This window comes from Solanum verrucosum, unplaced genomic scaffold (assembly GCF_900185275.1).
Source record: "Solanum verrucosum unplaced genomic scaffold, falcon-dt-bn FXZP01000149.1, whole genome shotgun sequence".
In the NCBI taxonomy this organism is placed as follows: Eukaryota; Viridiplantae; Streptophyta; class Magnoliopsida; order Solanales; family Solanaceae; genus Solanum; species Solanum verrucosum.
In genome coordinates, this window is record NW_026020295.1 from 134,760 (window position 1) to 158,473 (window position 23,714).

Below are 23,714 nucleotides of genomic sequence, written 5' to 3' on the forward strand. Positions count from 1 at the left end.
AAAGCATAGGTATGAAATTAACATAACCATCACTGATTTGCACCATTTCTTGATCTGTATGTCATTCGCACAAATAGTAACATATGATACAACGTAAACAATAAAAACATATCTAGCGCAATCCAAAATGTGTGGTTCTAGGGTAATAGAGTGTATGGAGATGTTACCTGAAGATTGTTTCCGATACACTCAACTCAAGAAAGATGGTAAAGATATAATAGTTTCCAAAAATAAATTGTTTTAGCAATGCATCACAGAACCAAGAAATCTCTTAAAACAAAAGGCACTCTTAAGCCATTTTAGTGATCTGTGATAGTTGCATTCACAATCACACATCTCCTTTAAATTTTACAATCAAAATCTTATCCTCATCATCTTCAGAAGAGGCATAGCTATAAAATTCTATGGGATAAAATATCAATGTTACAACTGTGTTAAAAAGGCAAAATAACTATCCATGAATCATGAAAACAAGAACTACCATTCCATAATCTGCTAGAGACTGGAAGGCTTCTACATCTCAGCGCGATCCCAGTGAATTGTTCTTTCTTCAATGTTAGGATCCTCTGGACGATATTCTGGCTGAAATCTCTTGCGAGTCAGCTTGCTCATCACCGAGAGACCTGAAGAATGTAAAAACCCAAGAAGCATAAATATAACGTATATATTTGATCAATCATTACAACATGGGATCTGTATACTAACTAACAGCACTGCCTCCTTAAAGAGCCAGTAGAGGCAGATCCAGGCTAACTTAATCAGTTCAACCTTGCACTAAATTAATTGTACTGTTAAAATTATGGGTTCGATTTTAACATTTGTCGAGATTTTAATAGGGTTTCAGATATAAATCTATTTCTATTGAAAGTTCTAGGGTTCCAGGCTAACTTGATGGGCTCAACCCTGACATTCTTAACCAAACGTCTAAAGTTTGAGCACTAGAAATAGAGAAACTCCTGGTTGGGAGAACTCTACCTCCTCTAGTGAGCCCTAACTGATGTGGATCCAGATTAGTCAATCCAGTAGATTTCAATTATCGGATGTCTAAAGCCAAATTAAAAAAAAATGGTGGCAAAGAAAGTGGGTAAAGTTGATCATTTTATCTATGTACATGCTATTTCTTTGTTAGACTAGGGCACATGTGTCAGTCAACCTGTCTGTCTAAACCTTGTTCATCAACACGGTCTATAATGGCGTAACAGTTCTCAAAGAAGATGACTATGAAAGCAATATTTTTGCTTTTGACTATGTTAATTTGCATTAGTCTTTACCTTCAACCATCCTGTAAAATGAAGACCACCATCTGTCTCTGGAAACCTGGTACTGATCCAGGGTCTCATCGATTTCTTTGTCGTGCTTACCCTCTAATACCCCCTGCAGAGTGATTACAGCATTCTTTGTTTTCTTCAGGATATTATCCTCGTCCTCCATTTCTGAATTCACAAGGTCATTTTGGGATGAAGAAAGTGTAAAAGATATTGCATACTGTGCTGCAGCACTCCAACGTGTAGAGGCAAGCCACCTCCTTTTCCCATCTAGCTGTTTATCCTTGGCTACACTGTTTCCCTCTCCCCCTCCTATGACTAAGCTTCGTAAGTATTCAGCATTTGCAGCTCCTGTACTCTGAACCATCCTAGAAAAAGCACTTCCCTCCTTTTCTAACAATACTTCTGGAGTATCATATTCAAGTACCTGAAACGAGACACACAACAGGTAGATTAAAATAACCCACATAAAAAAAAGGAACAAAAAGAAAAATTCAATTCCTCTTTAGTATATTTAGAGTCCACAGGAGGATCCTCAGATGTGCAATCCAGCATGACCTGTTATTACAGTGAGTCACATGACCAGGGGGCTAGAGGCAAGCACTCTACCTGACCAGAATCAAGCAGAAGAATTCTGTCACAGTCTATGATAGTGTTCAAACGGTGAGCAATAATGAGCATGGTGCATGACTTAAATTCTTCACGTATGGTTTTCTGAATAAGAGCATCAGTTCTAACATCAACAGCAGCAGTTGCTTCATCAAGAACAAGAATCTTTGACCGGCGAAGCAATGCTCTAGCAAGACTTAAAAGCTGTCGTTGTCCAACACTGAAATTTTCTCCGGCTTCTGAGACCTTGATACATCAAAGTAATTTTCTGTTAGCTATAGATGAAATTTGTTTGACAAGGATACTAGAGATAGAAAAGTCAGAGAATAGAAGTAACAAAATATTTTTTTGATAAACAGTAACATAGAAGTAACAAAATATTCACTTTTAATATATACTAATACAAAGGCTTAAGCCTCTAAGCTATCTAGTTAATCCGAACAGTCACTGTTAGTTAGTTATACAAAAAGCTACTTTTACAAAAAATAGGTGCATAGGTTTTCTTTCTAGCAAAAACATAACTATGTGAAACGTGCTTTGTAAATTGTAATATAGGGCACTTTTTTTTTTTAGGCTGGTAACTTTGTAACATAGTGCATTTGGATATAGCATAACCAATATAACTTTCATTTTTCCTCTTTGATAAATAATAGCCCGAGTGACATCCAATAATATCACCATATATAATACACTTTCTCTTATCCTCTATCTGGCTCTTAAGTTTAAATCAAGAAATTCATTCAAAGCAAGTTGACTCTACCATAAAATGGAACGGTTGTTCTTTTCCATGTGACACAAGTTGTTCTCTTAAATTGTAGTCTTCGTCCTTTATTCATGATACTGCCCCGATATCATTACATTTTATTCAACAAAGTTCACTTAAAAGAGTTCAAATAGACGTACATCGCCGAATTTTGTACCAATGTTTCGCATTTTTAAAATCAAATATTCCATTGTTTCATTTTATATAATGGGTATTTAACAGCGCATGAAGTTTAAAATTATATAACGGGTATTTAACAGCACGTGAAGTTTAAAATTATATAATGGGTATTTAACAGCGCGTGAAGTTTAAAATTTTATGCTGATTTATCTATTATGCTAGTGGTAAAGGAAAAAAATATAGAAGTAGTCGTTGAAAAGTTAGTTTGATAGAGAAAACATCATATTGAAGTTCAAAATTTGAACAACTAAATGAATCTGAATTCTAGTAAGATAGGAAAGTTGTGTGAGTAATATTGTTAGTAAAATGGTGTCAAAACAATTTAAGACGTTTCAAAATACTAAAGTGATAGGTAAGTTGGACCGGAGGGAGTAGTACCTTTGATCTAGTCTATGAATCCTAAAATTATATTTTACTAGCTTTTAGTTGTGATTTCAAACCACAAGTAGCTAATTAGATTCTAGTAAAGCAACTGCATTATAGAATAGAAAAAACATGAATCTAGGCAGAAAGCATCTTATCAATAGAATTTCCATTTATACATGATCTATGCACAGGTAGCAATTTGTTTTAAATTGTTCTCGTTACCTCTAATGGGCAAAAGATCCCACAACAACATACCCAGTGTAATCCCACAAGTGGGGTCACGAGACGGTAAAATGTACGCATACTTTACCCCTACCTTTGTGGGTAAGAGAGATTTACAGTATGATGGGTTCATGTGTATATCATTGGTCCTACTTTTATTAACATAACCATTAACCAGACGGGCGGCATATATGGGTCACAACCACTCGCTAGCAGCGAAAGCTCTTTGATTCTCTACCAAGATCGCAAAAGTTCTGATACCATGTGAGAAATATTGGAAAAGAATATAATTGAATTATGTATCTACCTTATTACATTGAGATCCTATCTATAGACACTACATTACAATCCTTTTCCAACCAAGTAGGATTCCATATACTATTCTTATTCCTATTCTAAATAGGATTGTATATACTATTCTTATTCCTATTCCTATTATAATACTTCCTTTAAATGAAATGATGTAGTTCACCTACTGTACTCTTTCTTCTCATATGAATAAAATAATATCTTCTCATTTAAAAAATCTACTTAGTAATGATGTCGAGAAAGAAAACTGGTTGAACTAAATGAGTTTTCTGCATAGAATGCAAACTATCAATTGTAGCAAACTTATAAATAAGTAAAGAAACAAGAACAAACCTCGGCATCGAGACCCAAAGAGTTCCTCCTGATAACGTCCTTTAGGTGCGCACGTTCTAGAGACTCCCAGAGGTCAGCATCATTGTGCTCATTGAATGGATCAAGATTAAATCTCACGGTCCCTGGCCAAAAAACATGAGGATTGTTGAGATAGAAGATGCTTAATGGTAAGTCAGTAGGTTGTTAGTCAATTCAGGCCAACCCCGAAAATGAGGAACATATTTAATTTAAATTATATGCAGACCAACTAGAAGAATTTTGCTAGTAGCATATATTCCTATAGTTATTTTTAGCATTCACCCATTTAAAAATTTCTTATAGAATGGTCCTGGATAACATTCTCTGTTAACTGTCCAAAGGAGCCAAGGAAATAACGAGTAAAAAAAGAAGCAGCTACAAGCGACTGTTAAGAAAATAACAGATCCTGCCACCCAAGGCCCATTAGAAGTTTCTTTCATTCTTTCCCCCCTACTTATCTCTCCTACCTCCCGGTCCCAGCAGCTCCTTCCCCTCCCATGTTCCAATCATGTTGATTACAAATAAGCCAAGTAAATGCAAGGTACTAAGCACTTCTACCATAGGACTAGAAATTCTGCAATATAAACAAATATTTATGAGAGCTGTGGTCTTTGGTTTCTACATTATAAATCTCTCTTATATGATCATATGCACCATCAAGCAAAAGACCAGTAAAAGAGCGACTGATTTGTCAGCGAAAATTAGAAGAAAGAACAATTCAGATTTATATAAAGTTCACTTGTGGCTAAGCTAGAAATGTGAGGTAAGAACACGTAGTATATTAAGTAGGCAAGAGAGACGTGATTCAGCATTGTCAGCAACTCTTTGTAAAATTCTCAAAGCTTTTTGCTTTGAGGGGAACAAAGTAGGAGGAGGCTATCTCTTCTATTATTATACCAGCAGCCATTTACAAGAATTTATGCAAGAGTTTCGGGGAGAAATGTCAAAGAAATGACAGGGAGATTCATCTTAGAAAAATATCAGCAGTAAACGTACAGTGTTAAATGGACCTTGGACCTAACTCACACCCCAAAAGCTAGCTCATGAGGGGCGAATTGTCCAAGACCATAGGAGTCCAAAAATATTTGACAATGTCCATGGGCTTTGTGGATCAAGATAGACTTAAGTCAGACGGGAAACAGACAGAATGTGGAAGGTTGACAATATACTTCCTAGAAGTCGCTAGCATTTTACTCTCCAGAAGCCTGTTCACAGTTCAGTAACAAGTGTGTCCAGCCCAATAGCAGAATCACATGTGCATGATTATCTTCAAGCAACTTGATTTGAACTATAAAGATAATGACATCTATAAAGACAAACCTCCATCCACAGAAAATTGGAGACAGAAAACAAATACAAAATAATACCTGAGAACAAAACTGGTGCTTGCGGTATAATACCAAGAACCTTCCGTAGATCTGTAAGTCCAAACTTTGAAACATCAAAACCATCTATTAATATCCTTCCTCTTTCAAGTTCTACAAGTCGGAACAAAGCATTAAACATGCTAGATTTTCCAGCTCCAGTCCTGCCAACTACTCCGACTTTGTCACTCGGAGAAATTGTGAAGGATATACCATGCAGAACAGGAGGAAGTTCGGGCCTGTAACGTAAGACAACGTTCTCAAATTGAATGGATCCTGCTGAAGGCCATCCAGGAGGAGGACGACTGCCCTCAATTATGGATGGACCTTCTGATGGTAACTCTATATACGTTCCAACTCGCTCGACGGCATTTAAGCTATTCTCAGCCAAACTTGCAAGTCTCAGTACAGCAGTTAACAAGCTTGTGATATTAAGGGCATAACTGAGAAGCAAACCCATTGTTGAGGCAAAGGCCTCCTGGTTTTCTGCCCTTCCATTCTGCATCACAGCAAATGTTGCGGTAAGCCAGATCATAACACCCCCTACAGTCTCCAGACGGATCGCAAGCCATCGATTTCCACTCATGGTCACAAGTGTAAACCTGATATTGTTATCCACTGACTTCCCATTGATGTTGGCCATTCGATCATAAGCTTTATATGCACGAATAGTTGCAAGACCATTTAGCGCTTCACCAAATTGTGCATAGACAGGAGACCTGGAGATGGAATCCAAACGCTTCACCTCACGAGCAGTGCTCTGCAAGTTACAGGTTGTTTTGAGCGAATAATAAGTAGAATTAAAATAGAAAAGGGACAAAAATCAAAGTGAAAAAACCAAAGGGGAGGCTTAATTGAAGTTAATCCATCCACCAATTGCAATCAGCCAGACACAAGTTAAGGTAACATATCCATTTTCATTAACCAAGATTATTTTCACTCCCCTCCACTAGAGGACTCAAACATGGCACATAACATGACCAGGACATGTCAGGGTGCAACTTTATTCAAATAGTATGGGCATGATAATTAAACGAAATTATGGACCAAGTATGTGTGATGCATCCTGAGTAATGACAATTGCTAGTTTTTATTCAGAAAGAGTAACCTCATGCTTAGATCTCAATAAAATGAACGCATGAGCATACTGGACACATTATTATAAAACAGTTGAAATTAGATCTCAGAAACATGAAATATAAAAGATAGAGTATTAGTTTTCCACATACCTGATAATATAAATAGGCTCCGTAAAAAAGGACCAACAACGGCATTATTGCCCATAAAGACATGGTACTCACTATACCAATTAGGACAAATGTTGAGATAAGCTGAAACACCTGGCCCAGGAACATGCTTACAAAGGGTGCAACACTTCTATCTATGTCCCCTATATCCTTGGCAAACCTGTTGATAATCCTCCCAAGTGGATTTGTGTGGAAGAAGACCATTGGAGCTCTTAAAATAGAATTAAGCATAGCATCATGCAACATCTTGGCGGCATAAAGACTCGATGTGATCAGCCAAAATGAATTCATGAGAGTTACCATAACCTGATATGCAAATAATATAGACAATATTTAGAAGAAAAAAAATTCCCCTTCGTTAGATAATGAAGTCTACTGACTTATTCAGCATACAAGAATATCAAAAATATCTTGAATCAGTAGGAAGAAAACAGAGACAGACAAAAGCTATGAGCTAATGATTACATACTTGACCAAGAGACAAAAGTGAATAAATCAGATTGTAAAAGCCAGCACTATATCTCGTTGAACTACTTTGGTCAGTCCAAAAACTTAACCATGTGCTACTCCCAACACGGAGAGCTTCTATCAAGAAATAGCACATAAATAGAACAAGAACCACCCAAGAACCTCCCAAAGCATTTTTGTACCTGCAACATGAGTTGAAAACAATCTAAATCAGTACACAAAGGCATGTGATAACAATAGGCTTGGAAAATGCTGATGTATAACAAAGAATGTAACTTCTTTAAAATTTGCTCTAATTTGAAGAATTAGTTTGATTCTCCCTATAAAAATAGTAAAGCAACAAGGGGCACTTCTGTTTAAAAGAAAATTTTCCATGGAGAAGATTTCATTGACTGTTCAAATCCTAGCGGAGACAAAAACATCAAGTTATTTTTTTGTTGCTGGTAGGAGGTAGCTTTATCTATAATAATCCACATTTTAAGGTTTATTTGATAATTTAAATAAAAGAAAAGAAAATGAGAATCGAGAAAAGTAAGAAAAAAGAGTGGCCCAAGCTCAAAAAGGAAAAAGAGCTAAAGACGTGAGAAATTAAAAATTGGCAGACGCAGAACACAAGAAAAGAAAAAGAGGAAAACATAGTGAGAGAAACGAAAAGAAAGGGAGAAAAAATGGAGAAAAGCAGAGAGAGAAATAGGGATTTTCAACCCAAAGTATCAAGGTAATGACTCTAATCTGTTATTTTAGTTTATTATGTGATTATGAGAAGATTTTTACGGTGGAAACATGAAGAAATTACGAGGAATTGAGAAAGCTTAGTCCTAGGTTTCTTCAACTTCAATCATTGATTTCAAAGGGAAAATGCTACAAAAAAATGATTTTGGATTAGTGTCCTAGAATCATCTCACCGATGAAAATCTGGTTGTGGTCATGGTTTGGGAAATCTGACCCGCTGACTGGAGTTGACTTTTTGGGTTAACCTTTGACCATGGATTCGACTGGCTCCAAAAATAAAGAGAATTTTCACCCAAGGGTTTTTGACCATTCTAAATCCGTTTTTATGTAATTTACGTGATCCAAGAGCGTAGTTCTGCTTTATCAAAAAAGGGTGCTTGAGTTGTTAATTAGAGGTAAGTGAGACGGTAAGCTTTGATATTTGCTTTTCAAAACCTACTTTAAAAATGTGTTTTGTATGTTAGTCCATGTGTTTGGACAAGCATGTGCTTGGCAAAAATTGATGGTCTTTGACCAACCGCAAATGTATTGTTTTGTGACAAAATATTAAAGTATTTAATAAGTGAATTGTGGTGTGGCCTTGTGCCATGGCGTTGGTATCATTCCTTCGTTGTTGTGCTATATATACTATAAATTAGGGGCATACACATGCTGCCATAATATGTTTGGGGCATACACATCCTGCCATGATATGTTAGGGGGCTAAACATGTTGGGGTATACTTTGGGGGCATTATATATGTTGCCGTGGATTGTTGGGGCGTTGTGTTAATTTCCCTCACTGTTGTTTATGGCAAGTCCTCAGTGTAAATTATGTTAAGATATGTGTGCCAGCTGCACTTTTCTTTGGACCTTATTGAGTATTACATTATGATATAATTCATGTGTATATTATTTTTGTGCTCGTTGCGTGCTTGTATTTTCTAGAACTTGTTCTAGGAGTACTCAAAGGGTTGAGGATCCTACTGGGATATATTTACGTATAACTCACTGCTTACTTGCATGTCCATGCAGATACTATTGGTGACAACGAAGCTTACAGTTGACGAGTTCGCTAGAGTTGATCTATTTATTGAGGTGAACAGTCGCATTGTTTGTGGAGGCTACCAGAAGCGTCTTTATCATTTATTTGTTGATGTCATTACTTTTGGGATTTCACATGCGGGTCTTGGTCTTTTGTAATTCTCTTAGATGCTCCATGGTTTAGTGTGGGATTTGGGTAAGAGTTTTAAAATAATATTTTTAAGAACCTAATTGTTAGTGATTAATATCATACTGTTTGGGACTTATTCAATTGGTTAAATGCTGCAAAATAATGGTTATGGTAGGGAAATTGGGCTCGCCTGACCAGTGGTGTGTGTCGGGCGCCAATCACGTCAATGGGGTATTTTTGGGACATGACAATATCTCATGAAATTAGTCCAGGTGCATGCAAGCTGGCCCGGACACCACGGTTATTAAAAAAAAAACTGTCTTCAAACTGGACAAAAGCTTTAATATGTAGTCCTCATTCTTGACACATAAAGCATATCAGGATAGAATGAAATGAGAGCTCTTTGTATTAAGCCTAAATACAACTATTTTATGCCAAAGAAACCCCAACAGCTTCAGGTAAACTAGTTTTTCACTTAAAGATTGGATATGGAACTCACAGTTAAGCAAATTTATCAGTCAAGATAATAAATACCGGAAATGATTGCCTGTGAAACCTTTTCTACACGAGTGTCTTAGTATTGAAAAGTGTTTAGCTACCTCCACACAAACTGAAATCCCCTTCCTCTCTCTCTCTCTCTCTCTATGTATATATATGTGTGTGTGTGTGTGTGTATATACACACATATATATACATACACACACACACATAGATTTATGTAGAAAACTGAAAAGGTTGTATAAACTTTAGCCAGTATCGATCTTACCTCATTAGAACATTCGAGCTCACTACACCAGTTTCCCGTTCCTCTTGCTTGATAAGAACAGATTTTCCTTCTTTCTTATCTTTTCCAACTTCTTTAGCTACCCCAGTGGTTTCACCATTAACAACAGGTTTTGAAGATTTGTCATTGTCATTGTCATTTTCATCATCATCATTTTCCTTCTCTTCTGTATACTCTTCCATTTTCCCCGCATTTTCCATCAGTTTCTGAAATAGTATCCCGTTATTTGAGAGATATTCAAAGGTTCCTTCCTCTTTCACCATACCATCATGCACCAGTATGATTTTGTCCACTTGTGAAAGAAAGTGTAGCTGGTTTGTGACTAAAACTCTGGTTTTTCCTTTCAGTTCTCCCTTGATGCACCTTTCAAAAACCTGGTAATCATACATTACAACAAGTGTTTATACATAGGAATTACAGTTGCCACAAAACTATATAGTCAAAACATTTCAGAAACATACTGCATCAGGAAAATGTAACAAAAACAAAAAGTGAAAGAATCTTGCTTTGGATCCCTCATGTTTTCATCAAAGTAAAATGGTTACCTGACGGCCCACATCAGCATCCAAAGCACTTAAAGGGTCGTCAAATATGCAAACATCAGAATCAGAATAAACAGCCCTAGCCATGGAAACTCGTTGCTTCTGCCCTCCACTAATATTGACACCCCGCTCACCAATTTCAGTGAGATCACCACCCTAGACCAAAACGCAATTAAAAGTTGAGCAAGACACTAGAGAAAGATTGTCCTTGTTGAAAAATAAAAACAAAAAAAGATCATAAGGAAGATAACTATCTAAAATATATTGATTAGATAACTTTTGCAGGTAAGCTTACTGGAAGCAATTCAAGGTCATGCCGCAATGCGGTCACATCGATGGCCCTATCATACCTTGCAGCATCAATTGCAGAACCAAACAGTATGTTTTCACGTACCTGTAGAACGTAAATATGCACTTCAAGTGATATACGATACCAAATATCTTTAGTCAAAAGCGCCTATAAGATGAACCTTCACGCCTAAGTATGTTACGCTTAGACAGGGCACTTACTGTTGCATTAAAAATCCATGAAACTTGTGGTACATAAGCAACTGTTCCTCTTATGACAACCATTGAATCAGTAATGGCAGGAACCTCTCCAAGCATTGCCGAGATTAGCGATGTCTTTCCTTCTCCAGTGCCCCCAACAATAGCTACCAAACTACCAACTGGGATATCCAAATTGATATTTGACAATGTTGGTTTTTCTGCCTGCACATTGCAAGATAACAGTAAGTCCACTAATTTCCAAATTTAGCAAAAAAAGGAACAGAATGCAGAATCTCGATCTAGTGCAGAAGCAAAATATCGAGCAATGATCATATCATGTTGTTAGCTAGTTTGGATTAAACAATTGCTCAAAGAACTAAAATTTGGAGAAATCAATTAGATGGAACTTATGTGTAATAATCATACGGCCCTTCATATTGCATCAAATCCAGTATTTTATGAAAGGACTAAGCACATTGAAATTGATTGTCACTTCGTCAGATTAAAGATACTCTTAGGAGATGTTACGAAATTTTTGAAGTCAGGTGATCAACTTGCACATATTTTCACCAAGTCCCTCATTGTTCCCTCATATAAGTTACGTCTATAACAAGCTCGATACATATGACTTATATGCACTAGCTTGAGGGGTAGGGTTAGAAGTGGAATAGGAATAAGATTGCATATAGTTTGCTACATGGAAAAAAACATAATGTAGTTATGAATAGGGCTCAGTTTAATAATGTAGTCAGCAAATTTATTTATTTATTGGGTAAATAATGTAGTCAGCACAATTCAATAACACTTTTCTCCTTTATTCCTCACACAAATATCCTGCACCTAACTAAATGTGGTACAAGATAGCATCATTCTATTTTCTTTTTTTTTTGACAAGGGTAAGGTTGAAGATAGCATCATTCTCTTAGGACACCATGGCTAAATCACAAAGCAACAAGCTATTTGCTCAAGCATACTCCATCCACATCACTTCCCAGCATACCAGATCAATTCCAAGGAGCTGCAGTACCAGATAATGTTCAAATTTTATTTGTTCCCCAAAGAATGACGAGAACCAAATTCATTAACAATGTATAATGTGCTACCAAGTAGTCGTGATTGTGGAAGTAAATAGTTGAGGTCATAGTGTATTTTTTGAGAAATTTGGTCCATGTTTCTCAACTATTTAGAAGTGAAATGGACTATGCCCGAACATACAACTGATTTACTTAGTTGTTGGATCAGGAGAGGAGGTAGCAAGAGACAGAAGACCTGGTGGAATTTGATTCCACATTGCATTTGGTGGACAGTGTGGAAGGAGAGGAATAGTAGGAATTTTGAAGATATATCCAATTCCATTCACAAGGTTAAATGGAATTGCATTGTATCTCTATATTTTGGTGTAAAGAGATAGGATTAGAGGATTCAGATCAACTTTTAGAACTCTTAGGATCCTTGTAAGTATTATGCTTTTTGTTCTTTTCTGAATTTTTAAGGTCCCCAGCATTTCCTTAATGCTGAAGAATACAATGTTTACCAATTCTCAAAAAAAAAAAAAAAGCTAACTTGTATTATAAACAGGACTACTCAGGACGTATTCCAGTAAATACTTACAATCAGAAATACAAAAGTATTGTTGTTTTCCTATGAACTCATTAAGGACTCTAAGATACTAGGGATATCCTCATCTTCATGAGGATATTTATGTTTACACCAAAAGTAGAAAGGAGCTAAACATGTCAGCTTCATCTTCTCCATAGAGCAGCTCTTGTTCTCAAAATATCTCATAGTGTATTGAAAAAGGAATTAAATTACTTGGAGAGGATCTTTCAGGAAAGCAAAAACAATTATGCAAGATATGTAAGGTTTCCGGAGAAGGATAGGATTTTCATATGAAGCTATGAACAGATTCCTTAAAGAGAGGAAGAAAATTGTTAAATTAGGTCTTAGGCCTAACTCACACTCCAAAAGCTAGCTCAAAGGGAGGAGGATTGCACAAGCCTTATAAAGAGTCCACCCATCTCATTAACCACCAATGTGGGACTTTTGTCATTCTTTAACACCCCACCTCACGCCCAGTGCTTAACATCTGGTGCGTGGGTATTTTGATTTTTGGAGGACCCCAACATTGGGTGAGATGGGTCCTGCTCTGATACCATGTTAAATTAGGTTTTAGGCCTAACTCACACCCCAAAAGCTAGCTCAAAGGGAGGAGGATTGCCCAAGCCTTATAAAGAGTCCACCCATCTCATTAACCACCAATGTGGACTTTTGTCATTCTTTAACAAAAACAAGAAAAGGGGAAAGAGGGAGGTGTACCTATTTATGAACAAATGTATATCTACTTATACTTTATTCTTTTCTTCCTTCTGATAAGTATATGTTATGTCTTTAGCCACTTCTGTTTATGTGAAAAAACATAGGATGCAGCTAAAGGCTACCATAATTTTGTTTGCAACTAAGTGTATTTTTTTCCTGGCAACAAAAGACATTGACTAATCTGCAAACCTTTGATTCCCATGAAAAGCATCCATTCTTGATTGAAATTGCTGGAAGTCCAGGCTCAAGAGGTGGATTTGGAAGAAGTATCCTCTCTTCAGCTAAGAGAAGCTCTTCTAGACGTTTCAACGATACGTTTGCATTAACAACCTGCAAAATGCAGAACATATGTGGAACTATGTAAATTAAACAAACAGCTGAATGAAGGATGATCCCATAGATTTTGCTTTCCCTTGCTCATGTAAAAAATTTAAGAAAAAGTTCAAAGAGAAAAAAAGAGGAAAAGGAAAAAAAGAATGCTAGTTCCTCTTTTCTCAAAATGCATTGAATGTTTCGCTGTTATTGTACAACTCAATAGAATTAATGAAGTACGAAGTGCATACGAAATATTGTCACCACAACAATTCTTGAGTAAAAAGAAAAACTAACATTGTTATAATCTTACAGAATAGAAAAAGGTCAAGCAAGAATGAAAAGGTGGAATAATTTATTTTATTTTTAAATCAGAGACTTAAAGGTGACATATTTAACCAGCCAACTTTTTGGTGATAAGCCAATAAGGTAGAATAAAAATGAACACATCAGCGCATCCGACAATATATTTGGTGATTAAAAAAGTTAGTTATTGGCCATTATGGCGAGTTTTCAAAAGGACAAGTCTCTGGCATCTAAACATTATTCGCCTAAACACATAACATTAGTATCTGATAATGACCTCACTGCTGGCTAATTTTAGCTATGACCTAAAATTAAGATGGTTAGAAATGACAAACAATTTGTTCAATTCTCCCCTTTTTCTTTATTTTCATGGGGAGGGGTGGTTTTAGGTGAGACATTTGATTGTATAGAAAATGAAACAATACTCAAGCACGACGAATGAACTACCAATTAGTCTATCTTCTAACAGGCTAGAATAAATGATACAACAGGGATTCTTCAAAAACAGATCCAGCAAATCGAGAGTTCTTCAATAATTGAAAAGGCGGTGACGCTATTTATATCCCGTATCAGAATGTGAATAAACATTTGACAAAGAGAACCTGTGTTATTATATTAGGAAGCATGAAGAGCGGAAAACGCAACACTGCGAACAACGATAGAGATGTAAATGCCCTTGCTGGTGTTAGATCTCCTCCGAGTAGGGAGAACACGCCAAATGAGATGACAATCACCACAACAGGAATACTGTTCAGAATGAAGCTATTTAACTGAAATGAATAAAAACAAAGAGGATATCAGACTCAAGTCAAGAGGAAAAAAATGAAGGAGAAATCAAGAATGATAAGTAATTTTTCAATAGCAGTATTGGTATTCCTTTCTTCTAACAGCAAGGACCAGCTGTGTGCCAAGGTGAAGCAAACTGTTTGCATTCAGGCAGTTTTGTTTATATACAAATAAATGTGTAAATATATGGTCTTAGGTTAGGGGCATGATGCTACTCGACACTCCCAAAATGCTACCGCATCTGTGTCGGATCCTCCAAAAAAAGGACTACTTTTGGAGTACCAAACATGCACCTGGTGTTAATTTTTAAGATCCCGAGCACCATAATGAGGGGTAGTATAGTTGATTCAAGCTTTACTCTTGGGGTAATACAACATATTGCAACTCTGCTTAACCTCCACAGAAGGCACAATAATATTTCCTTTCTGAAAAAAACACAATTCATGCTTCTGGTTAATTTGAAACAGAAAAGTCTCACAACATACCGCTCCTAGTAATTGTGCTTTCCTATACCAAGACAGCTCCTCATTTCGAACATCTTGAACCTTGGACTGGAAACTATTCTCCCATGCATAAGATCTGAAAAATTCATATCACTACAGTTATAAATCATTGAACTGGATAGTACATTTAAGGGTTTCAAGCATGCTTCTGCGAATGAACTATACTTGACTGTGTCCATTGCAGCCAATACTTCATTCATGAGACCAATTCTCTTGTCTGTTCGCTGTAATCCTTCTTTCGTCAGTTTCTGCATCTTGCTTATTACAAATGTCTGCATAACCCAAATATTTTTTCATTAAAGACGATAGCAAGAGAACTTATCAAAAAAGAAAAGGAAAATAGCAAGACAATCCTGTGACATGGGAATGGAGGATATCAAGAATAGTTGTGCATACTTTAAACGCACAAAAAATGGAACAAGTAGAAAAAGAAAATGAACACTGAATTTACAAGAATTAAATAGTTTTGTACCTAAATTCTATGCAGTCCTTTTTTTTAATCAGGTAAATTAAGAATTTCTTTGATAAATGTATCCAGTAGATCCTGAATTACAAGCTATTCCACAAACAAAAAAGAGTATGCAATCTATTCTGAGCGATATAAGGCAGGTGAATCCTTTACCAGTGAAATTATGGGCGAGACTTTTCAAACTACAGGTAATGGATATAATAGGGTACAAGTCCTGCTCAAACTACGGGTAATGGATATATTAGGGTACAAGTCCTGCTAAAGGATATTCTACGTCTGCATAGGAAATTCTTTACTTCAAACATATGAACCATCAATACCCTACAATCAGCACCTTTGATTCCAGTCAACATGGAAAATAGAGCTGTTACTTGTATCCATCACAATCTCTCACTAAATACCCTCAACATCAAGCACTCATATGTGAACCTCCTCCTTTACTGTACAGGATTGCATCAGACCGGTTTTCTTGGGCACAAGTGATACTTTAGCCATTAAGATATTTGTCGGTGCCTTAAAAGTAACCACTATTACTTTAAATGATTTACTAGAGTAGTTTTTGAACACATGTCATATTCCAGTCATGTAAATGACTTTCACAATGACCCATGTTGAGTAAAATTATCTATTATCTTTATACAAATTGTATGGGCTGTTTCCCCTATTGCATAATTATATTATATTTGATAACCTTCAACTGAATAAAAACCATTTTGGATAATCCTATTAGCATAAGCACATGATCCGAAAGAACTCGGGTGTAAAAGCATTTGCCTTTAATTACAGAAACAACTCCTTTTCTTCTTGTTCCTAGAAAGTGCTCTCCTAAGCATTATCCTCCAAATTCAGGTACAAAATAAAAAAGTGGAAATATCTTCAAGACAAATGTTCAAATGTTGTAAAGTGAGAAGAGGAAAAGTAAAGCTCCTTACCTGTATGGGAAACATAAGAACCAACAAAAGTGCACCAATAAGAGCTGCAACCCCCAAAAGCTGGTAAAGAAGAACCAATGCAACAATGATCCGAAGAGGAGCTGACCAAATAGTATGAAGTGACTGACATATTTGCTGGAGAAATAAGAAAGGCACCAATGTCAACACAGCAAAACAATCACATCTAAAACGGGATTTTAATTAGTCTAGGCACAGAGAAATTAATAGGATATGCATCATCTTCGTACAAGGATGTTCACTGCCATCTCTTTACACACCCTATGAGATCCAGAACTTCAATTTCAGAGAAATTCATGGTTGAGAAAACATGTAGGGTAGCAGAAAAGGAAGGAAAATGATTGGGAAATAGAAGAGAAAAATGACACTGTAAGGTCCTCCTTGATAACACTCAAGGTATCACAAAGTAGTCCATCAGGCTTTTGGCTCAGAGAGAAGGAGTGAAGCATATCAGTGGGATTATCTACAGGGAGACACGTGAGTGATTTTCTAGATAATGTGATTCATGATGTTGTTACCTATATTGAGCATGCTCATCAGAAGACGGTCAATACTATTGATGTTGTGTATGCACTCAAGAGACAGAGTAGAACTTTCTATGGTAAACCCATCAAGAAAATCTAGAATACGATTCCAGCATGATTTTCCCGGGTAGTATGGGAAGAAAGGAACAGCAGATGTTTTGATGGTTTATTAACTACTAATCCAATACTCAAGTCTAAATGTATTTTGTTATTCTATAGTTGGTGCAAGCGCTCCCCTGTAAATTCCCCCAAGACCTTTTTGGATTTTGTTAGCTCCCTAGAGCTATAGCTAGTATGTTTTGGAGCCAACACCTTTTTTTTATATAATTTAGCATCCTTCTGTTCTTTTATTTTGCATCTTCTTGATGCCATCAATGAAATTTCTTTACTTCATTAATAAAAACAAGAATGATTACTATGGTTGCCAAGGGATATTTTTTTGTTGGGGACTCTATTTTGGTGTGATTAGTGTGGTTTCTTATAGGAGCCATAGTAGTAATATTGGTTGTTTTGTAAGTTGGAATTGGTGAAAGTTGTTTTAGAACTTTGGATATTTGCTCTATTTCAAGGAATCTTACTGACTGATTCAGTTTCAGAAAAACAAAAACAAAAGAAGTCATTCAGTGGTGGTACACAAATGCATCAAATGGTAATAATATTGTGTTCAGTAGATGGGTGTACCATTTCATCTTAAAATTTTAACTTTAATGAAGCAAATTTTATGTATTCATATATCTTAATGCAACCCGCACACATGGACCTGATTCTTTTAACTTTCGCATATGGGAGTATTCTGTGTAATGGTACGCACTGAACTTTTAAGTTTTAACCCAGAAACTGTGTACTTTTATACCATGTTAAATTGTGTACCTCATCGAAAGTGTAAACTTATAGAGGAAGAAAAACTTAAATATTTATTCCATCTGCCAATGTATTCAGTCAACCTTCTATGCTCCCAAAGGAGAGTTATCATCGAGTCTGAGATCTAGCAAAAGACATACTAGCTAGCACAAGCAAAGCAGTCAGTATCTTAAGATGCATTTCCATGCAAGTCTCCAGTGACATATCTTATCCTTATGTATTTAGTGCGTAAATTCAATTATATCCTGTGACAGGATTCTGAATTTTCCTGGATAGCATCTAATTCAGGATGGTTCATGCCTGCAATGATTGTGATATTGATAGAGAGATGAAAAACAAAATTACTTTCAAGGATTCAGTTTGATTGTCATAAATTTTTTTGTACTTTTGTAAATTGATTTTTCTACATGACAACAACAACATACCAAGTGTAGTCCCACAAGTTGGGGCTTCTAGCATACTTTATCTCTCATAAATAAGCAATAAGTGTCCATTCTCAAGCATTTTTTGTATGCATTTTCTTAGTGATGTTATGCTATGTTGCTCAGACTCTTCAAAAATGTCAACGGGTGCATGTCGGATTCGCCAAAAGTAGTGTATATTTGGAAAATCCGACACGGGTGCGGCAATCTCTTATCCAGCTAGAAAGTAATGTCATCGAATATTCAACTTGTAAAAAAAAGACTGCAGAACCAAATAATATCAGCAGTAATACAACCAACATGCCTGAAGTGCTTCAGAATCTGTTGTCATCAAGTTGGTTATCTTTCCCGATGCAAAAATTTTCCGACTTTCATGGGTCAACCTCAAAGACTTCCGGAAAACTGCTGCAATCTACAAAAGCAATTGGACATAATCATAATCCTTCCACCCGCTCATCAACAATGATCTATAAAGTTCTAGAATTAGATGGGAACTAGTTGATAAGTTCTATATTCTATATTAGCAAGGACACAGAAAGATGCTGCTGTTAACATATAAGGAGTCTGCGAGAAGCAATGAGTAAACTAATCTAATAACTCAAAAACAAGCAACAAGATGATGCATAAATGCAAGTCATATCAAGAGGCCACTTTGACTCACAAGTCATATCAATAGTCACATTAAAAGACAGTTCCAACAGATGACCTGACAAAGTATTTCCAATACGAGGAAATTTTAATGCTTAGTGTAGAAATTGATCTACATTCTACAGAACCTCTGTAATGTACCAAAATTGGACAAAAAAGAAATTGGCTTTAATGGGTAAAAGAAATTACTTGATTGCAAAACATTAGCATATACCTACAGTCTATTTTGTGTTAGGTGACTATGGGCAAAACATAATTCAAATAAACAAGGACTGTGGCCAAAACATAATTATAAGTACAGGAGACGGTGCTTCCTACGAATCCTGATAGCTCCTAAATAAGAAAGATCTGAGAGCCAAGCATTGCATGTTAGGTAAAACATAAAGGAAAAAGAATAAGCATCATAACAAATACTAACTATCACTTGAAATTATACTTCATATATAAGGGAGCACAGAAAATGGAAACAGAGAAGGACGAAGAAGATTGGTGATATATCCAAATTGTGTCACATAATTCAACAATACAAAAATCAATGTCACCTCTAGATGTAACCTAGGCAAAACAAAGAAGAGGGGATTATAGAATGTAGAAGGAATCTGAATTACCAAAGTAGATCTCAGGCGATATCCAACACGCATGACATTCTGAAAATACTGCGCTTCACAGAGAACACCAACCACCTAGAAGAAAATTTGTACTCAAATAGTGTCAGAACCACAGCTACATATTGAAATAGCGTCAGCCAGAGGCCGTGAGAGGAAGAGAGTCAGCTAAAGTTATTTAAGAGAAAAACTAAGGTCCTAATCACACTCTCAGTAGGTAAAAAAAGGGAAAAACTAAAGAGCATTAGCGTGGAGGAAGTTAAGACATATAGCCTCCAGCTATTTGCATACAATTTCTTTTAAATCAGACCAAAAAGCCCACAAACATATGGCAGCTACACATCAAGTCTGACTATAGGTTCATCAAACACTAGTACTAGGACCTTTAAGCATGCCAAATTGTTTGATGTTTCCACTGCATAAGGTTTTGGTTTTACAGAGTAAAGTACAATGAAACAGTCTGAAGAAATTATTTTTAAAATTGTCGAATGAGCACAAGTCAGTATCTTGGTGTGTCCACCACAGGTTGGTATAGTAGTCATACCACTCCAATAAAAATCGCGACTGCATAGATGTAGCCTATCCATGCTGGATCACCTCGTTGCATAGACTGTTGGATGGACATACAAGGACTGTGATTAGATGTCAGAAAATTTTAAAAGAACAAGACTGAAATCATAAATCAGATCATCTCCAAACATGGTCATGTCGAGCATGGACATTGTTTGTATTGAAAACTACCACTTATATAAGCTAATTTCACATAATGGCGGCAATTGACTTTGTTAACCTGATCATGCACATCAGAGAAATGTAAACAATAAAGAACAACATCACCACTTTTGGGAAGATATTAATTCATCTTGGTTCCTGACACCAAGGACGCACATCAATGCATATCAAGTACAAACAAAATGAATCGCAATTCAAAGAGTAAACAATAAGATTCATTTATAAGCATATAAAATAAGATTTATAGCCAAACAAAGCAAAAAGGAGGTAATAACAACGATGATTACCAAAAATAACAATAACTACGTGATAGTCTCGGGCTTCTAGAAAGTTGGTAATCACTTCAAAACTTTTCCAAAAGTTCCAAATAAAACTATTACAGAACCACACATCACACCAAGGCTGCTGCAGGATCAGAACAAAGAGAGATGTCCTTACTACATCCCTATTTGCCTCCAAATACATGAAAACCAACTAAAAATATATGTGTGTGTTTTGCATATCCTACTATCTAGACTGCAGCCTTTAACCCACTTTTCTTGTCTTACACACAACCTCCGTACTTACTGCTGCATTCCAAATGCCAAATACATGATAAGTTAGGTGGAGATCATTCTAAAAAATTTAAAGGTGAAGGTATAAAAGGATTAAATTAAGATGGAACCTAAAACTTGTTAGGAGTTACTAAAACTTCATCACCAATCTACAACTACTCTTGTCATCAAAGCAAATATAATATAAAATATGATACTAAAAGACATTGGTAAACCGTCTTTTTTCTCAGGCCACAAAAGGGGCCTGGTTAAAAGTCCTTACAAGTATCAATTTGCAGAATGTGCAATTGTTTTTTACCTGTAAGAGTTGGTTTAGAATGAGTGGTCCAATGAACTGGGACGCATCATTGCCGATCTACATGTTGGAAACAAACAACAAAAAGTTACAAATTTGGTATTTCAACTAAATACTCACAACGCAAGAAAACAAGTGCAACTTCAACATGTTTTCAGTATGCCTCATAGTTGATCCAGTAGATAAATACATAAATTTGTCAGACAACAGATGTTGGTGTTTACAAAGTCAAATTAACTAAAAATACATAATATTCTATACACGTTCTTCAGAAAGCTAAAACTTATGTAAGGTGATAGAGAGAAGGGAAAAAGGAATTGAGTAGATATAGAACTATGAATGTGCTGCATACATAAAATTATACACATGTGCACATGAATGTGTGTCCCTACATCTCTATGTTATTGATGCGAGCAATCTAAACTTATTGATACATCTAAAATTATAATAATAATAATTATTATTATTATTATTACTACTACATATACATTAAATTCCACAAAATGATCTAACTTTCATTGATAGTGTCCCTAGTTTTCTTTCTTTCTTTTTTTTTGATAACCGAGAAATCCGTTTGTGACCCACCCTTTGGACCAATCACAGCCTTCTAAACTCGGTAGATAATGGGCCCGCCCTTCTCCACTTAAATACTGGGCTTCACTTTGCATGCTGTGGGGATTGAACCTATGACCTAAGCCACAATCCTCCACCTTTTTGCCACTCAAGCTAGGCCTTGGGGGCTAGTGTCCCTAGTTTTCTTTCAAGATCAAAGTACAATAACTCCCATAAGCACGCTATATATACATATAATGTGTGTGTGTGTGTATACACACATATAGGGTTTTCCTAACCTACTACATTCATGTAGTAGGTTAGCACCGTACCCATTTATGTTTCCTCCAAAATGCCCTTATTTTCTTCCTTCCAGCACAAATTGTGGGGAGTTTTTCGTCTTTCACCAAAATATCCTTTCCTTCTTTGCAATTCCAGTCGACACAAGCTCTGCAGAACCCTGCATTAATGCCTTCCCAAGACGGGTCTGATTGTTACAGAGGATATTTTTGGCACTTCTAAAACATCATAACAGAAACTAGGATTCTACAAGTTATAACTTTAAGAGATGGGTTTATTGGAGTTGGACCCAGAAGCAAAATGGCGCAGGTGAAATTCAAATCAGTAATGCCACATCTGATCATATTCTGAGACATGAAAATCAACATTGAAACAAATAATGGAGTTGAAGCATCCATCAATGGTGTGAAGAGTTCGATATTATTGGTATTTGTAGTTTGTTGTTACTGCTACCATGAAACATCAGAACCAATAATTGGTAGCTGAGAAGTTAAATTCTTTAATGGGTAAACAATTAGATACTTTGTTACTTTATTTCATAACAGTGACCGTGGCGGCAACAATTGGAGTGGAAGACAGCGGGAACAATGGGAAACAATTGGTGTTACGAGGAAGTTTAAGATTCTAGAAATTGGGTAGAAATTGAAAATTTTGGTGAAAGACCAAACAGTCCCTATTTTATGTGCTGACTGTAAATATTATGGGCATTTAAGGAAGTTGAAAAATGAGTACAATGCTAACCTACTACATAAAGGTGGTAGGTTAGCAAAATTCCCTAAAGGATCAGGGAATTTTTAATATGGAAAGGCACATTCCTTGCAAATATGGGTACTTCTGGGCATCAACTATCAAAAAGCACAGTTACTAATACATAAGCATAAGCCAATATTCAAACATGCAACATAGTACTCTAGAATTCAATGTAATAACGAGAAGATATAGATATGGTTTCAGAAGTGAGCCTCCTAAGTCCAAAGATCAAACTTGCCCACTTCCTTAAACTAGTAACATAAAAGTACAGTTCAAGCAGACAAGCATAAAGCTTTTACGTGATGCATTCTGATTATTATTCTCTGAAAAAATTCAAGAAGTATTAATAAACAGACAGGATGCAACAGGAGAACCAACTACCTTCCAGAAGCCTCCCCACCAAAACCTGCAAAAGTTGAAAGATGGCAAAATGCTTAGTAACATAAAATATCAACTGATTGAGCAATGTATATCTTGGTATGTAAGAATAATCAGCAAACCAGAAGCACGAAACATTAGACAACGTATTTACCTTCCTCCAAGACTTCGGTTTAATGCTCGTAAAAGCCATGGTTTAGGTCTTTGAGACTCCTCTGCCCAACTCTTTTGAAACCTAAATAGTTTATCAGAGTGTTAATATATCTGCTTCATCGAATTTAATTTGATTCTTTTCCCAATAAGTAATTCGCTTCTTGGGATTAAATGAAATCATAAATGAAGAAAGAAGAAAAGAGCACCCTTACGAGTTGTTTAGAGTTTCAGTCCGATCCCAAGTATCCAGTTTCCACACATCCTTTTCTGTTAATGGTCTTTTATAACCAAGTTGCATAAGAGGATTCATCCATGAAAAAAGAATTTCTGCATAAGAAAGTGAGCGGCAAATATCAGGTCTCTTGTAGCTGTGTGCTGATAGAAAGGGGGAAATTGATTACAGATATGCCATTCATTTATACCTCTGTTTCTTCTAAATAAGTTACTCATACACA

At 36.1% G+C, this 23,714-nt stretch overlaps 1 protein-coding gene across 1 annotated transcript in view; it reads right to left on the reverse strand.

Annotated features, from left to right (window-relative positions):
* Nucleotides 1–235: 235 nt before the first annotated feature.
* The window catches only part of LOC125834736 (ABC transporter C family member 2-like), a 33,132-nt gene continuing 9,653 nt past the window's right edge, over nucleotides 236–23,714 (reverse strand). The window contains exons 6-28 of the mRNA XM_049513885.1: nucleotides 23,472–23,586; nucleotides 23,261–23,341; nucleotides 23,110–23,134; nucleotides 21,130–21,186; nucleotides 20,090–20,155; nucleotides 19,549–19,623; nucleotides 18,597–18,704; nucleotides 16,468–16,602; nucleotides 15,232–15,338; nucleotides 15,049–15,142; nucleotides 14,380–14,547; nucleotides 13,349–13,489; nucleotides 10,865–11,065; nucleotides 10,650–10,748; nucleotides 10,358–10,510; nucleotides 9,795–10,186; nucleotides 7,146–7,326; nucleotides 6,659–6,982; nucleotides 5,433–6,189; nucleotides 4,048–4,169; nucleotides 1,875–2,120; nucleotides 1,272–1,692; nucleotides 236–623 (exon numbers count right to left, since the gene is read on the reverse strand). Of these exons, the coding sequence (XP_049369842.1) occupies nucleotides 514–623; nucleotides 1,272–1,692; nucleotides 1,875–2,120; nucleotides 4,048–4,169; nucleotides 5,433–6,189; nucleotides 6,659–6,982; nucleotides 7,146–7,326; nucleotides 9,795–10,186; nucleotides 10,358–10,510; nucleotides 10,650–10,748; nucleotides 10,865–11,065; nucleotides 13,349–13,489; nucleotides 14,380–14,547; nucleotides 15,049–15,142; nucleotides 15,232–15,338; nucleotides 16,468–16,602; nucleotides 18,597–18,704; nucleotides 19,549–19,623; nucleotides 20,090–20,155; nucleotides 21,130–21,186; nucleotides 23,110–23,134; nucleotides 23,261–23,341; nucleotides 23,472–23,586 (4,178 nt within the window). The 3' untranslated portion in view covers nucleotides 236–513. The remainder of the gene's footprint in view (nucleotides 624–1,271; nucleotides 1,693–1,874; nucleotides 2,121–4,047; nucleotides 4,170–5,432; nucleotides 6,190–6,658; nucleotides 6,983–7,145; nucleotides 7,327–9,794; nucleotides 10,187–10,357; nucleotides 10,511–10,649; nucleotides 10,749–10,864; nucleotides 11,066–13,348; nucleotides 13,490–14,379; nucleotides 14,548–15,048; nucleotides 15,143–15,231; nucleotides 15,339–16,467; nucleotides 16,603–18,596; nucleotides 18,705–19,548; nucleotides 19,624–20,089; nucleotides 20,156–21,129; nucleotides 21,187–23,109; nucleotides 23,135–23,260; nucleotides 23,342–23,471; nucleotides 23,587–23,714) is intronic.